Below are 12,881 nucleotides of genomic sequence, written 5' to 3'. Positions count from 1 at the left end.
CAAGCACACAGTGGGACTTTTGGTTTTGTTTTGTCCTGTTTTTCACTTTTTGTGGTGGAACATTTAAAACATAGTCAAAAGTAGAATATGATGAAGACTGCCACCATATGCCCATTACCCAGCTCCATCAGTTACCAACATTTTGCCAGTCCCGTTGAATCTGGAACTCTGTTATTTTCCCCTGAAGTACTTGTAGACATCATGTCATTTAACCTGTAAATACATCAGTCAGTATCTCTAATTGATGGTGATTTTATTTTTAATTGATTTATTCTGCCATTCTCCCTTATAATAATAATAAAGATTATTTTTTTGTTAGCATCTTGTATCCAGTCTGTATTTAAATTTTTTTCTCAATGATTTTGGTGATTTTTTTCATTTCAGGATCATATATCACATGTATGAATAATTCTTAAATGTATCAAAGCTTAGGATCACTGCCTTCTTAGGTATTCCTCCTTCAAAGTTACTTTGCTCAGTGTCTGTTTGGGAAAGGTCTGCAGTGACCTTTCCAGAAAAGTCAGGAAAGTGCTTGGCCAACCTCTGATTCTGAAAAATGTAGCTTCTTGAGGAGCCTGCAGGGAAGCATGTGAGCTACTAACTGAATGTTCTAGACCTCCAGCCAAAGGTAAAAGCAAGAAAAGTGAGGGAACTACCTCTGAGGCTATATAAGGTGGCTTTTTTGCAGCTAGATTCAAGTTGGACCTTTTAGATGGAATTGTATATGAAGTCTGAGATAATTTGGCAAGAAGTAGGGGCCCTCAGTCAGATGATATTTTTAAGTAGCTTGTTAGATTGTAAGGTTGGTTATTGGGTTGTTGGATTTTGGTAGTATTGAAAGGATGTTTTGGCCACAGATCCCAGTAATGCCCAGATACTGACATGTCCATCATCTTTCTTTTTGACATCAGTAATGGAACCATTCTTACCAGAAAAAGTAAAAATTAGTCAAGAGGAATTCAGAGTTTCTCTTTATTTTTAGATTAGCCAGTACCAAATACTCCTAGAAGGGGCTTTCTTGCCAGAACACAGCTTAAAGGCCTTTGGTGACTTGTATCTATTCTGGAGCCCATGTTTGGCCTTCCCAACTGGCTGATCAGATTAATGAGGAGGTGAATGCTTTTACCAGCAGCATAGGGCAGAGTAACCTTGGCCACCTACCAGTGTCTTTAAGATGTATTTCTGGTAGACAGCTTATAGTCGGAGCTTTCTGTTTAATCCAGGCTAAAAATCTCTTCCTTGTTGAGTGGGGTGCTTTGTTCATTCATGTTTAATGCTGTTGTTACTGTGGTTGGATTTACTGCTGTTACTATTTTTTTTTTCTGATTCTTTCATGTCTTAATTTATTCCTCTGTTCCTCTTTAACTGTTTTCATTTATGTTAAATAAATATGTAGTACCATTTTGATTCCTTTGATTTTTTTTCTTTTACTTAAAAAAATTAATTTTCTTAAAAGTAAGAAAGTAAGTAGTTGCTTATAAATAAATAAAAGCAACAAATTCAGTCCTTGTTCACCTAGAAACATTTATATTTTATTTATTTATTTTTTTTTTCCTAATTAAAATTAATTTATTTATTTATTTATTTTTTTTTTTATTTTTTTTCCCTCTAATTTATTTTATTTTTAAACTTTACATAATTGTATTAGTTTTGCCAAATATCAAAATGAATCCGCCACAGGTATACATGTGTTCCCCATCCCGAACCCTCCTCCCTCCTCCCTCCCCATACCATCCTTCTGGACCGTCCCAGTGCACCAGCCCCAAGCATCCAGCATCATGCATCGAACCTGGACTGGCAACTCGTTTCCTACATGATATTTTACATGTTTCATTGCCATTCTCCCAATTCTTCCCACCCTCTCCCTCTCCCACAGAGTCCATAAGACTGTTCTATACATCAGTGTCTCTTTTGCTGTCTCGTACACCGGGTTATTGTTACCATCTTTCTAAATTCCATATATATGCGTTAGTATACTGTATTTATGTTTTTCCTTCTGGCTTACTTCACTCTGTATAATAGGCTCCAGTTTCATCCACCTCATCAGAACTGATTCAAATGTATTCTTTTTAATGGCTGAGTAATACTCCATTGTATATATGTACCACAGCTTTCTTATCCATTCATCTGCTGATGGACATCTAGGTTGCTTCCATGTCTTGGCTATTATAAACAGTGCTGCGATGAACATTGGGGTACACGTGTCTCTTTCCCTTCTGGTTTCCTCAGTGTGTATGCCCAGCAGTGGGGTTGCTGGATCATAAGGCAGTTCTATTTCCAGTTTTTTAAGGAATCTCCACACTGTTCTCCATAGTGGCTGTACTAGTTTGCATTCCCACCAACAGTGTAAAAGGGTTCCCTTTTCTCCACACCCTCTCCAGCATTTATTATTTGTAGACTTTTGGATCGCAGCCATTCTGACTGGTGTGAAATGGTACCTCATAGTGGTTTTGATTTGCATTTCTCTGATAATGAGTGATGTTGAGCATCTTTTCATGTGAGAAACATTTATATTTTAGATTCATTTTTTGAAGGATAGTTTCACTGGATATTGAATTCTTGATTGACAGGTTTTCCCCCTCACCTTGAATGTCATTCCATTGCCCTCCTGCTTCCATTGTTGCCAGTGAGATGTCAGATATTACTTGTCTTGTTGTTGCACTTTCTGTGATGAGTTGTTTTTCCCTTGCTGTTTTTGTTTTGACCTTGAGCAGTTTGACTATGATGTGTCTATGTAGGAATCTCTGTATACGTCCTACCTTTGGTTGAGTAATATTTATCCTATTTTGAGTTTGTCAATTGAAATATTCATTGAATTTGGGAAGTTTGGGGTTATTATTTCTTCAAAATATTTTCTTTTCTCTTTCCTCTCCTGGCACTCACATTATATATATACTAGTATATTTATTGTTGCCCCACAGGTCTCTGGAGGCTCTTTTAAAATCTTTTCTTTAAATTGAATGGTTTCTGTTGATTTATTTTCAAGTTCATTGATTTTTTTACCATCTCCAATCTTCTGTTGAGCCTCTCTCCTTTATTATTTGTATTTATTGAAATTCTGGGTTTATTATCTAGTCTCACACTTGCCTTCATTTCTTGGTCAGCTGGGGGCACTCAAAGACAGTTTCTGTTAACTTCCTTTTTTCTTTAGGGTGGGTTATACTTTCTTGTTTCTTTGAAAGTTTCACAATTTTTTGTTGAATACTGACTTTTAGTTAATACATTGTAGCAACTGGTATTTTATATTTTCCTTCTGAAAGTAGTAGTTGTGATGGGTGGTTTTTGTTTTGTGTAAGGAAATGCCTGGTCTGAGTCTGGTGGCTGCTTTCCCCACAGTGTGTGATTGCTGATGTCTCTGCTTAGTAGTTTTTGTTTTTGGGTCGCTTTTCCAGGAGTCACTCCTGTGTCTATGCAATAGTTTAAAAACATGTACCAAAATTAAGGAGGGTGGGTAAAATATATTTGGAAACATACTGACGGTAGTTGAAGCCGGACAATAAGTACATGGGTTTGTTGTTATACATTCTCTTTTATTTGGTGTGTGTTTAGAAGTTTTCCTAATTAAAAAGTTGGGGGAAAGTAGGCACAAATTAACTATTCCCTTGGAACAGGAACAAGATGGGAAGTAGAGCAGAACCATAGTGTGCAGTGGAAGTGTTCGGAGCAGTGATCGTGATCATGTATTTACTCTCTGCAGGGAATTTAGGAACATATGTCTAGAAAACTCAAGAGAATCAACTTGAAATATTGCTAGAATCTTAAAGGGCCTTTTAAGATAATAAGGTAGAAGGTATACATATATATACTTGAGGTAGAAGGAAGCCAGTGGCCAACTTCTGCAAAGGCAAGGTAAGCTGAAAATGGTAGAGTAAAATGGGCAAGCTACCTGGAAAAGCTCTTCATCAAAAAATGAGACCCAAACACATCATCAGACTTAGCTGGAAAATGTAGGAGGTTTGATTATGGGGATAGGAAGCTGGTTCCCTCAGGGACAGTTTGATGGGGACGAGGAAGGATGTGGGGATGAGTGGGTGGCACAGGGAGCCCCTGAGACAGATCTGCAGCTAGCCTGCCTCTGGAGCCTGGCAAGTGGTGGGTGGCAGCCTGAGTTGTGTGTCCCTACTGTGTTGCAGTTGGGGCAGTGCCCGTCCTCTCCAAAGACTCCATGTCAGGGAAGAAGGGCCACCGCCTTGCCCAGGTGAAGACCCCGCACAACCCGTTAGACTCCACCTCCCCCATGATGAAGAAAGGGAAGCAGAGAGAGGTCCCCAAGGCCAAGAAACCAACCCCACTGAAGAAGGTGTGTGGCGTTTTGTTTGAAATCGGGCGTGAGTAAACTTGTAGACTGCTGTATCCATTCTACTTCTTTCAACTCTTAGGTTTTTAGATTTTTAACATTTACTCTCATTTGAACCTGCTCTTAATCAAGATGCATGCATGATTCTCTGAAAGATGATCCCTCGCTCTCCTCTCATGGTGTGCAGAGCACCTCAGCTGCTGGAGAGGGAGGCCTTATTTATTCATTTCATACTTTGGAGTGACATGGACAGAAATCCAGAAATGGGGGGAATCTGTTCTCATTTACATTTTTTACCCTCATCCTACCCCGAGGCGTTGTGTCTGATGCTCTGATTTGGTAAATATTGGACACTTCCTGCCACATGTCTTTGATTTAACTCTCAAAGCAGCCTGTGGGGTATGGTGAGTCTCAGATGGAGGAAGGTGTGTCTTGCCTGGGGTCAGATTGAGCTGCACCGTTGCATCAGAGCCCAGGTCTCATGTGCACTGCTCTGTTTCCCCAGGGGAGCCTGCTGTTGCTGGGCCATGGGTGAGAGGATTGGGCTGCCCACAGGGAGGGGGCAGGCGGCGGGGGGAGTAAGGGCACAAACAGGTACAGTGTCAGCCAGCTGAATGTGGATGGCTTATTTCACAGAAGAGCTTATTTTCAGATGTGAGTGTTTAGGTGTTTCAGTCGTTTATTTAACTTTAAAGATTATTTTGAAAGAACGGCAAGAGAGAAAGCAGCAGCGTCTCCAAGAAAATGCTCTGAGCCCAGCTTTTCCCAGTGACGATGTGCAGGATGTGCAAGATGAAGAGAGTGGCGGTGACGACCAGGTCCTCAGGCCACCTGACATGTTAGGTATTGAGTTCCATTGGTTTGCTTCTTAAAGAATCCCTCAGCAAGAGTAACCATGTACACAGCCAATTGTCTGGCCTTTGCCCAGCCCCGGTCCCTGTGTGGTAAAAGCAAGTGGGCCTTGGGCCTTGGGAATGCAGATGTTTTTCAGTGTCCTAACTTGACAGTAAGAGGACCTCTCTGTGAACAAGTGGAGCTTCTGGTGCCTCTGCTTTTTGGGGCTGTGACAGATAAAGGGGTGAAGCCCCTGAGCCTGATATGTGTGATAGTCGATAGTCCTTGCAGTTTGAAATGGCCATGAGAATTAACACCATTAACTGCAAAGCTGCTTGCCCACAAGTGTGTGAGACATGGTGTCGTTCCAAAAAATGGGTTAAGTAAGCTCCTTATTGAATTATCCTCTCAGAGCAGTACACAGATCATACCCAGTTCAGAAGCAGAATGGCCCCCAAGTCCCCATGATTCTGGTCCAAGGCCTCACCCCTGTCTGCAGTTCACACATGAGCTTTCAGGCTTCATTCCAGTGCAATCTTATGTGTTGTTCTGCCCGGCAGTATGTCTGTGGCCTATAAAAGTAGTTCCTGATTGTCAGTGCGGCATAGCATTCAGGTGTACAAACATGCCAGGTGGCACGTGGGTGTTGTGGGAGTTGCCGCATGGGCTCCGTTAGAAGCAGAGATGCTGTGGCAGCTTGGGGTGTATGTAAGAAGTGCGAGCACACCTCCTGCTGGCATTTCCCTCTGGTGCATCTCCAGCTTAAGTCCATTGCCATCCAGCCTAGAGGCCCCTGCCACACAGGCTGCCCAGGGTTTTATGAGCTGCACCTATGGGTGGCGGAGAGGCCAGCTGCTGAGTCTGGGTGCTCTGGCGACACTTTTGTGGAGGCGCTGTCGCATTTCCTGCCCCAGGCCCCTCAGTCTGTGCACCGAGCCCTGCGGGGGCCCTGCTGTAACTTCTTCTCTGAAACTCCAGGGGAAATGAAAGAGTCTGTGTCCTGTGTTCCTGTGGTGGAGAGCAAGTCAGAGGAGCAGCCGGGAGCTGAGCCCCAGAAAGAGACAGAGGCCTGCCCCAAGATCCACAGCCGGCGGTTCAGGGAGTGAGTGAGCTGGGGCATTGGGCTCACTGTGGGACCTGGGGTGCTGTGCTCACTCTGATCTTGGGCCTCGAGTTCTTTGCCCGCCATGCTCAGCACAGTAAAGCGGCCAGGCTGGGCCATGGTGTTGTGTCCTGGTGGAAGGTGGCTAGGACCTGGTCTTAACACATGCCAGGGCTACCTAATCTGCTCACGAGAGGTCTCTGTCCTCATTTCGTGATCCCAGAGGTGCCCTTGAATCCACTTTTGTGATTGGTAACGGGTAGTAAGGTGACAGCTCATGATCTGAGGTCCCTTTCTGTGTGTAATTTCTTAGGGTGCTCCACCTCTTTCCCTCCCACTTTTCTTCAGGGTAGACTGCAGATGTTTGTCTTCACGAGGAGAGGTGCCTGGGAGTGGCTGCCCGGAGGATGTGGGGCCCAGAAGTCTTTGTCCCTTGTGGTTGGGGGTGGGGAGGATGCCTCCATCCATATCTTTTCTAAAATTCTGTCAGTCAGGAACCAAAGCATGATTTCTTGAGAGGAGCTGAACTGCCCACATCCCGGGAGCAGCATGCCAGACTGTCACAGCCAGAGGAAAGGTGACTGTGTCTAATGTTCCTTTCAGTTACTGCAGCCAAATGCTCAGTAAAGAAGTTGACGCCTGTGTTACGGACCTGCTGAAAGAGCTGGTTCGTTTTCAAGATCGTATGTACCAGAAAGATCCAGTCAAGGCTAAGGCCAAACGCCGACTTGTGCTGGGGCTGAGGGAAGTCCTCAAACACCTGAAGCTCAGAAAGTTGAAATGCATCATCATCTCTCCAAACTGTGAGAAGATACAGTCGAAAGGTAAGGGTACCGTTTGGTCCCTGGTGTGTGGCTCCTGCAGTACATGCCCTCTGGCCGCCACACCATCAGCCACTTGGGTTGGGGACCTTGGAAGTGCAGTTTGCTTCATTTTCTTTTAGTTGAGTTTTTTTTAATTTATTTTTAATTGGAGGATAATTGCTTTACAGTTTTGTGTCACACATCAGCATGAATCAGCCATAGGTATACCTATGTCCCCCCATCTTGAACCTCCTTCCACCTCCCACCCCAAACCATCCCACCAGTCTAGGTTGTCACAGAGCACCAGGTTGAGCTCCCTGAATCATACAACAAATCCCCACTGGCTGGCTGTTTTACATAATTGTTTCCAAAGTTCGTTGGCTCACCAAGTGATCACTCTGAGCAGCTGGGCCCCTGTGGTCTTCACAACATGGCTCAGGCTGGCCCATGCAGACCAGAGAGGGTGTGTCACCTCGTGCAGCGGGCCAGGTGCCGTGCTCCTTTCCTCAGAGCTTGAGGGCGTGGTCCCTCATATCGCAGGGATTTCGTGACTGGCAGCTAGGCAGTCTCTGCATTGGGCTTTTCCTCAGTGTGTGACTAACTCGTCTGTTCACTTATTGAAAGTGTGGGTTTGTCCAAGCCCTTGGCCATCTTACTGATGCTGGAAGGTTGGTTCTCTTTTTCAGCACGTGATGTGCTGGGTGAGGTGACCGACAGACGGATGTCTGACATCTCCCTGGCCCTCAGCTGACCCACTTTGTGTCCTCCTTGGGATGCGCAGTAGAGGGGCTGTTAGGAGCAGGATGCCGTCACTCAGACGCTGGTCCTCCATCTTAGTCTCAACATTCAGACTCCTCCTCTGGTCCCATTGCTCTCTCCCATGGGGTAGAGTTCCACTTGGCTGGAACAGTGCTTTCAGGGAACCAGTCCAGATCCCAGTGCTGAATCTTTCCCGTTGCTGTTCCCAGTCTGAACACTTGAGGTTTCCTGACTTGTCTGCAGCATCCAGGGGCCCTTGGGCAGCAGCTGTACCTGCTCATGGCCAGCCCCATGGACTCATCCCCATCCTAGCTGGAGGCAGATCCCGTCCCTGCCGTTGGAAAGGGCTCTCAGGTTCGTCCCTTTGGTTGTATGCTGGCGGTGTCCCGACCACAATCCCATGGCAGACGCTGGGCTTCACACGAATCACCCCTCAAGCTCTCAGCCAGTTGCCTCCCCTCCCCCCCCCTCAAAGTAGTGGGTGCTTCAGGCATTCTGCAGCTCCTCCTCTGGGGCCGTTCTAGCTCTGTGCCTCCCATGCAGCTGTCATCCTGGGGATGTGTCTTCCGGTGGGCTGTGGTGTTTGTTGGCTCTCACATACTCCCTTGTCTTGGGGCGTGTGCATCCCCCCGTTAGTGGCATGAGAAAAAATGGGACATCTAGAAGATGGTGCTTGAAATCCAGTCTTTCCAATTTCTGACCTTTGTTTCTTTTCTCCCTGCTCTCTAGAAGCTTGTGGGAACTTGCCTGTGCCCAGGGTTCTGAGAGGTGGGACGGCTTACAGGCAGTGCTCAGTCCTGGGACACGCTGCAGGGTTTGTGCTCTGAATCTCCCTCCTGTTGGTCCTCTCTCGGCTCCCCCTAGAACTGTGTTGCTCGGGTGCTGGGTCTCCTGCACTGTCGTCCATCCCATTCATTTATTTACCATGAAGTGATGGGCCCGGATGCCATGATCTTAGTTTTCTGAATGTTGAGTTTTAAGCCAGCTGTTTTACTCACCCTCATCAAGAGGCTCTTTAGTTCCTTTTTGCTTTCTGCCATTAGAGTGATACCATCTGCATATCCAAGGATGGGTGTGCATTTGAGAAGTTGTTCTTTTGAAAGAAAATTAGGTAATCATATGTAATTAGGTACCAGGTGATAAGAGATCTTAGGAGATTTTTTCTTTCTCCTGTAGATGTTGTGTGTTCCCTTAGGAAGTGGTCAGTTTGCAGAGGACCCGGGGTGGGGCCACACTGCCTCTAGGGCACACTGCAGCCCCCACAGGCGGGCATGCCGCTTCCTCTCAGCCTCCCCCGGTCTTCCGGTGATTCTGTTAGCATTTTCTTGTGAGGCAAGGCTGAGCATCTTTCCACTTGTTTAAGGGCTTGGCATTTTCTGTGAATTGTTGATTATTTGCCCATTTGTCTTTCAGGATGTCAGTCTTCTATGTTCACATATACTTTTTTTTTTTTTTTAATAATAAAGCCACTTTGGTTAAGAATTGTAAATGTTTTTCCAGTTTGTCAAGTGCCTGTTTTTCTTTAAGCCTCTTTGGCCATTCAGAGATTGGGTGTGTATATGTTGATATTTTTTATTCTTGTTTTTATTGCATCTAGGTTTTATGTTATTCTTCAACCTTCTTACTCCAGGGTTATTAATTTTTTTTTTAATTCAGTTTTTTTCCTTGTTCTTCTATGTTTTCATTTTTATTTATTTAGGTAGAATGCATTTCAGTCTGAGATGGATTTTTGCAGAGGTTGTCTCTTTGCACCTTCTGTGCTTCAGGGGACTCTTGCCAGCCTGCTTAAGTGCCACACATTCGGGTGATTTCTGGGCCTTCATTCTGTCACCCTGTATCCCATAATTTATATTCTTACAGTTCTGTAGCAAGCCTTAATATCTGGAAATGCTGGCCTGACATTAATTTCCTTTTTCAAAAGGCCATTCTCATTTTGTGTTTTTTGTATTTCTCAAAAAAAGTCCCACTTAGAGTAAGTTACAGTATAAAAAGTTTGAGGTTAACATAGCATTGACATATGATCATATTGGTTCGTTCCATCAGATGCCATTGGCTTAGATTTTCTTTTGTGTTTGACTGGCATGTTGAGGCTGCTTTGTAAATCACTCACACTTCTTGCTACATTTATCCTCACCTGTTGTAGCCTCTGGTTGCACTTGTACGTGGAATGACCTCTCCCGGAATTCAGCGTTCTAGCTGGCTGATGTTTGCACGTATATGGGTGGTTTCTGTGTTACTTACGCACAGGTGCCCAGATGTGATTCTCTTGTTGGTAACAGCTTGTCGGTGTTGCTGGTTTCCGACTCTGTATGAGCATCACTCACACACAGCTTCTTCACCCTCTCTGCCTGTAGTGCCACCCCTCCCCTCCCCACCCTCCTCCTGCCAGGCTGCATCTCACTGGGAGGCCGGGTAGGATCACTCAGGGACCTCCCTGGGCTCCGGGTTTCCATCTTTTTAAGTGGGTACCACCTCCCCTCTTAGGGTTTTGTGAGGATATAGGAGCCAATCCACCCAAGGCCATTAGACCCAGACTGGCACACGGTATTCAGCAAACATGGCTAAGGCTTTCTTGTCCCGTTTCACACAGCGCCAGCTGCTGGCTTGATGTGGACGTATTTTATACTGATTTATTGCTTTAGAAGTGTCTCGAACAGTTGATTTCTTCCATGTGGCCAAGAGTAACAGTGTGCTTCCACCACAGCGACTGGCTTTCCTGGTGAAACCTGGCCTGGGGCACTGGCTTGAGTGAGGAAGTAGCCGGGAGTATCAGCCTCCATCGGGAAAAGCTCTGGCAGCCAGTGTTGCCAGTGCGCTCCTGGGATGCCTCCCTTGTCATTTCCCTTGTCTTCCGAGCAGGTGGGCTAGACGACACCCTGCACACCATCATTGACTACGCCTGTGACCAGAACATCCCCTTTGTGTTTGCTCTCAACCGCAAAGCTCTGGGGCGCAGCCTGAACAAGGCTGTCCCCGTCAGTGTGGTGGGCATCTTCAGCTACGATGGGGCCCAGGTGAGGCGGGGAGGGGGTGCTGGCCTGTCTTGCCCTGGGAGGGAGTCAGGGGGGACGGTGGTTGTCTGCACTTAACTGGCAGAGTAGCCCTGAGCTCCAGGGGCCCCAGTCTTGAAAGCGGTAACCTCGGTGGCCTGGTTTCCTTAAAAACCCAGAAGTGTGATTCCAGTTTCGCTCTGGGCTCACTGGTGTCACAGAGGAGCCTCAGGAAGGCCTGAGGGCAACACCCCTGGTACATAGGCGGGCATCCACCCCTCTTTCCCTGTTGAGGGTGCCTTTGCCAGTTTGCAGGTGACCTCACTTGTACTCTGGTTTCTGCTCAAGGACCAGTTCCACAAGATGGTGGAGCTGACGATGGCAGCCCGGCAGGCCTATAGGACTATGCTGGAGAACGCGCGCCAGGAGCTGCCGGGTGAGCTCGGGCCCTGCGCCCCTGTTGGCCCGCCCAGTCAGGGCCCCGGCTGCCCTGTGGAGGACAGCCCCTTGGCCCCCACTGAAAAAGAGGAGCCACACTACAGTGAGTGCTGGGGGAATGGAGTTGGGGCCCATCGTCCTCTAGGTCTTCATTGATGCTGATTGAACAGGGTGCCCAGGAGAGCAGCATGGCTACTGTGGCAAAACTAGCTGCAGAATGCCTTGTTAAGCCCCAGCCCTTGTTTAAGAGATGGTCTCAGATGTGGCAGGGGAGGGCTGGTCAGTGGGTATCTCAGACAGAGCTTCCTTGGGTCACATGGCACCCAGAGGGCAGCTGTGCAGACACCTGGATCCCTGGCGGGTGGTTGTCAAGGCCGGCATGCACCAACCTGCTTGATCCTGTTCGCGAGGGGGAGGTTGCAGTTGGGGATTTTTGCTTGAGTCCTTTCCAGGCCCCACTTAGGGAGCCAGTTTGCTGGGCAGGCTGTGTGCTGCTTGCTTTCCAAGAGACTTCCCTGACTATGGTGGCTCAGACGCTAAACAGTCCCCCTGCAGTGCAGGAGACCTGGGTTTGATCCCTGGGTCGGGAAGATCCCCTGGAGAAGGAAATGGCAACCCACTCCAGTACTCTTGCCTGGAGAATCCCCATGGACACAGGAGCCTGGGGGGCTACAGTCCATGGGGTCAAAAAGAGTTGGACACAGCTGAACGACTAACACTTTCGCTGGCTGACCCTGCCTGTGTGTTAGTGGTGTGCTTTCTTGTTTCCAGTTCAAGTCTGGAGAAACCATGTGGAAGCGTACAGTCGGTGTGGCCTGGAGCTGGAGGAATCGCTGGAGGCTTCAACCTCTCAGATGATGAACTTGAATTTATAACAAGAGTTCATTCCTGTGTGTTTGTGTATTTGAGGTGGGGGTGGGGGGTTGAAAGACTTTGGGGCCTTTTTCTTCTTCAGTTTTTCGTTGACTTACTTGTGTTGTATATGGCTGTTCAACTGGGGAAGTAACCAGCAGTGTTTGTAACTGTCCAAGAGCTGCGAGTCCTGTGGAGGGGCACTCGGTAAGCTGGCGGAGACCCTCTCACAAAGCCTTGGGATGCAGCCTCAGCTCTCTGAGCACAGTATGAGTCTGGAAAATGCTGGACAAGGTGGTACTCAGAGTACTCTGCTGCTGTGGAACCTCTCTCCATTGCAGGACCGCTGAGCCAAGTTGGTTTGTGGAAAGCAGCGGCGGGCTGAGGCGATGTGGCTCGGAAGGCGGGGTAGTTCCACCCCGTGTTCCCAGTCCCGGTGACCCGCACAGCCATGCAGAAGCCGTGCGGGTGGGGTACGGGGAATACTTTTCTCAGGATATGGCTTTTTAGCCAGAAGATTTGGGGATACTTGGAGGGTCTGCTAAAATGAGCCTCAGAAGGAAAATCAGTTCTCTAACCTGTGACCTTTTGACATGAATATTCCTTTTATTGTTTATTTTTCAAAGAAATGATTTTGAAGTTCCTAAATCTCAGTTTTGATAATTTACAAATATTTTCTTTCTTTTGTAAATGAACATATGGCGAATGTGGTTTCTTAGAGGCCGAAGGATAGAAGTTTACTTTCATATTATCCTGTAAGTAAGAGGGCTTATTTATTTTGAATAAAGAGTGATTATTTAATTTCA

The 12,881-nt window shown here is 46.7% G+C and overlaps 1 protein-coding gene across 6 annotated transcripts in view; it reads left to right on the top strand.

Moving 5' to 3' along the window:
* Positions 1–12,881, top strand: part of SECISBP2 (SECIS binding protein 2) — a 35,382-nt gene extending 22,501 nt beyond the window's left edge. For 5 of the 6 annotated variants that reach the window (XM_027550369.1, XM_027550368.1, XM_027550367.1 and 2 more), the window contains 7 exons: positions 4,134–4,300; positions 4,993–5,140; positions 6,110–6,233; positions 6,837–7,057; positions 10,655–10,809; positions 11,134–11,326; positions 11,995–12,881. In XM_027550369.1, coding sequence (XP_027406170.1) covers positions 4,134–4,300; positions 4,993–5,140; positions 6,110–6,233; positions 6,837–7,057; positions 10,655–10,809; positions 11,134–11,326; positions 11,995–12,098 — 1,112 coding nt within the window. In that variant the 3' untranslated portion in view covers positions 12,099–12,881. The remainder of the gene's footprint in view (positions 1–4,133; positions 4,301–4,992; positions 5,141–6,109; positions 6,234–6,836; positions 7,058–10,654; positions 10,810–11,133; positions 11,327–11,994) is intronic. The other variant, XM_027550366.1, reaches the window with a different exon arrangement.

The sequence above is a fragment of the Bos indicus x Bos taurus genome, chromosome 8, assembly GCF_003369695.1.
Source record: "Bos indicus x Bos taurus breed Angus x Brahman F1 hybrid chromosome 8, Bos_hybrid_MaternalHap_v2.0, whole genome shotgun sequence".
NCBI lineage: Eukaryota > Metazoa > Chordata > Mammalia > Artiodactyla > Bovidae > Bos > Bos indicus x Bos taurus.
This window is presented reverse-complemented; position numbering and strand designations above follow the sequence as displayed.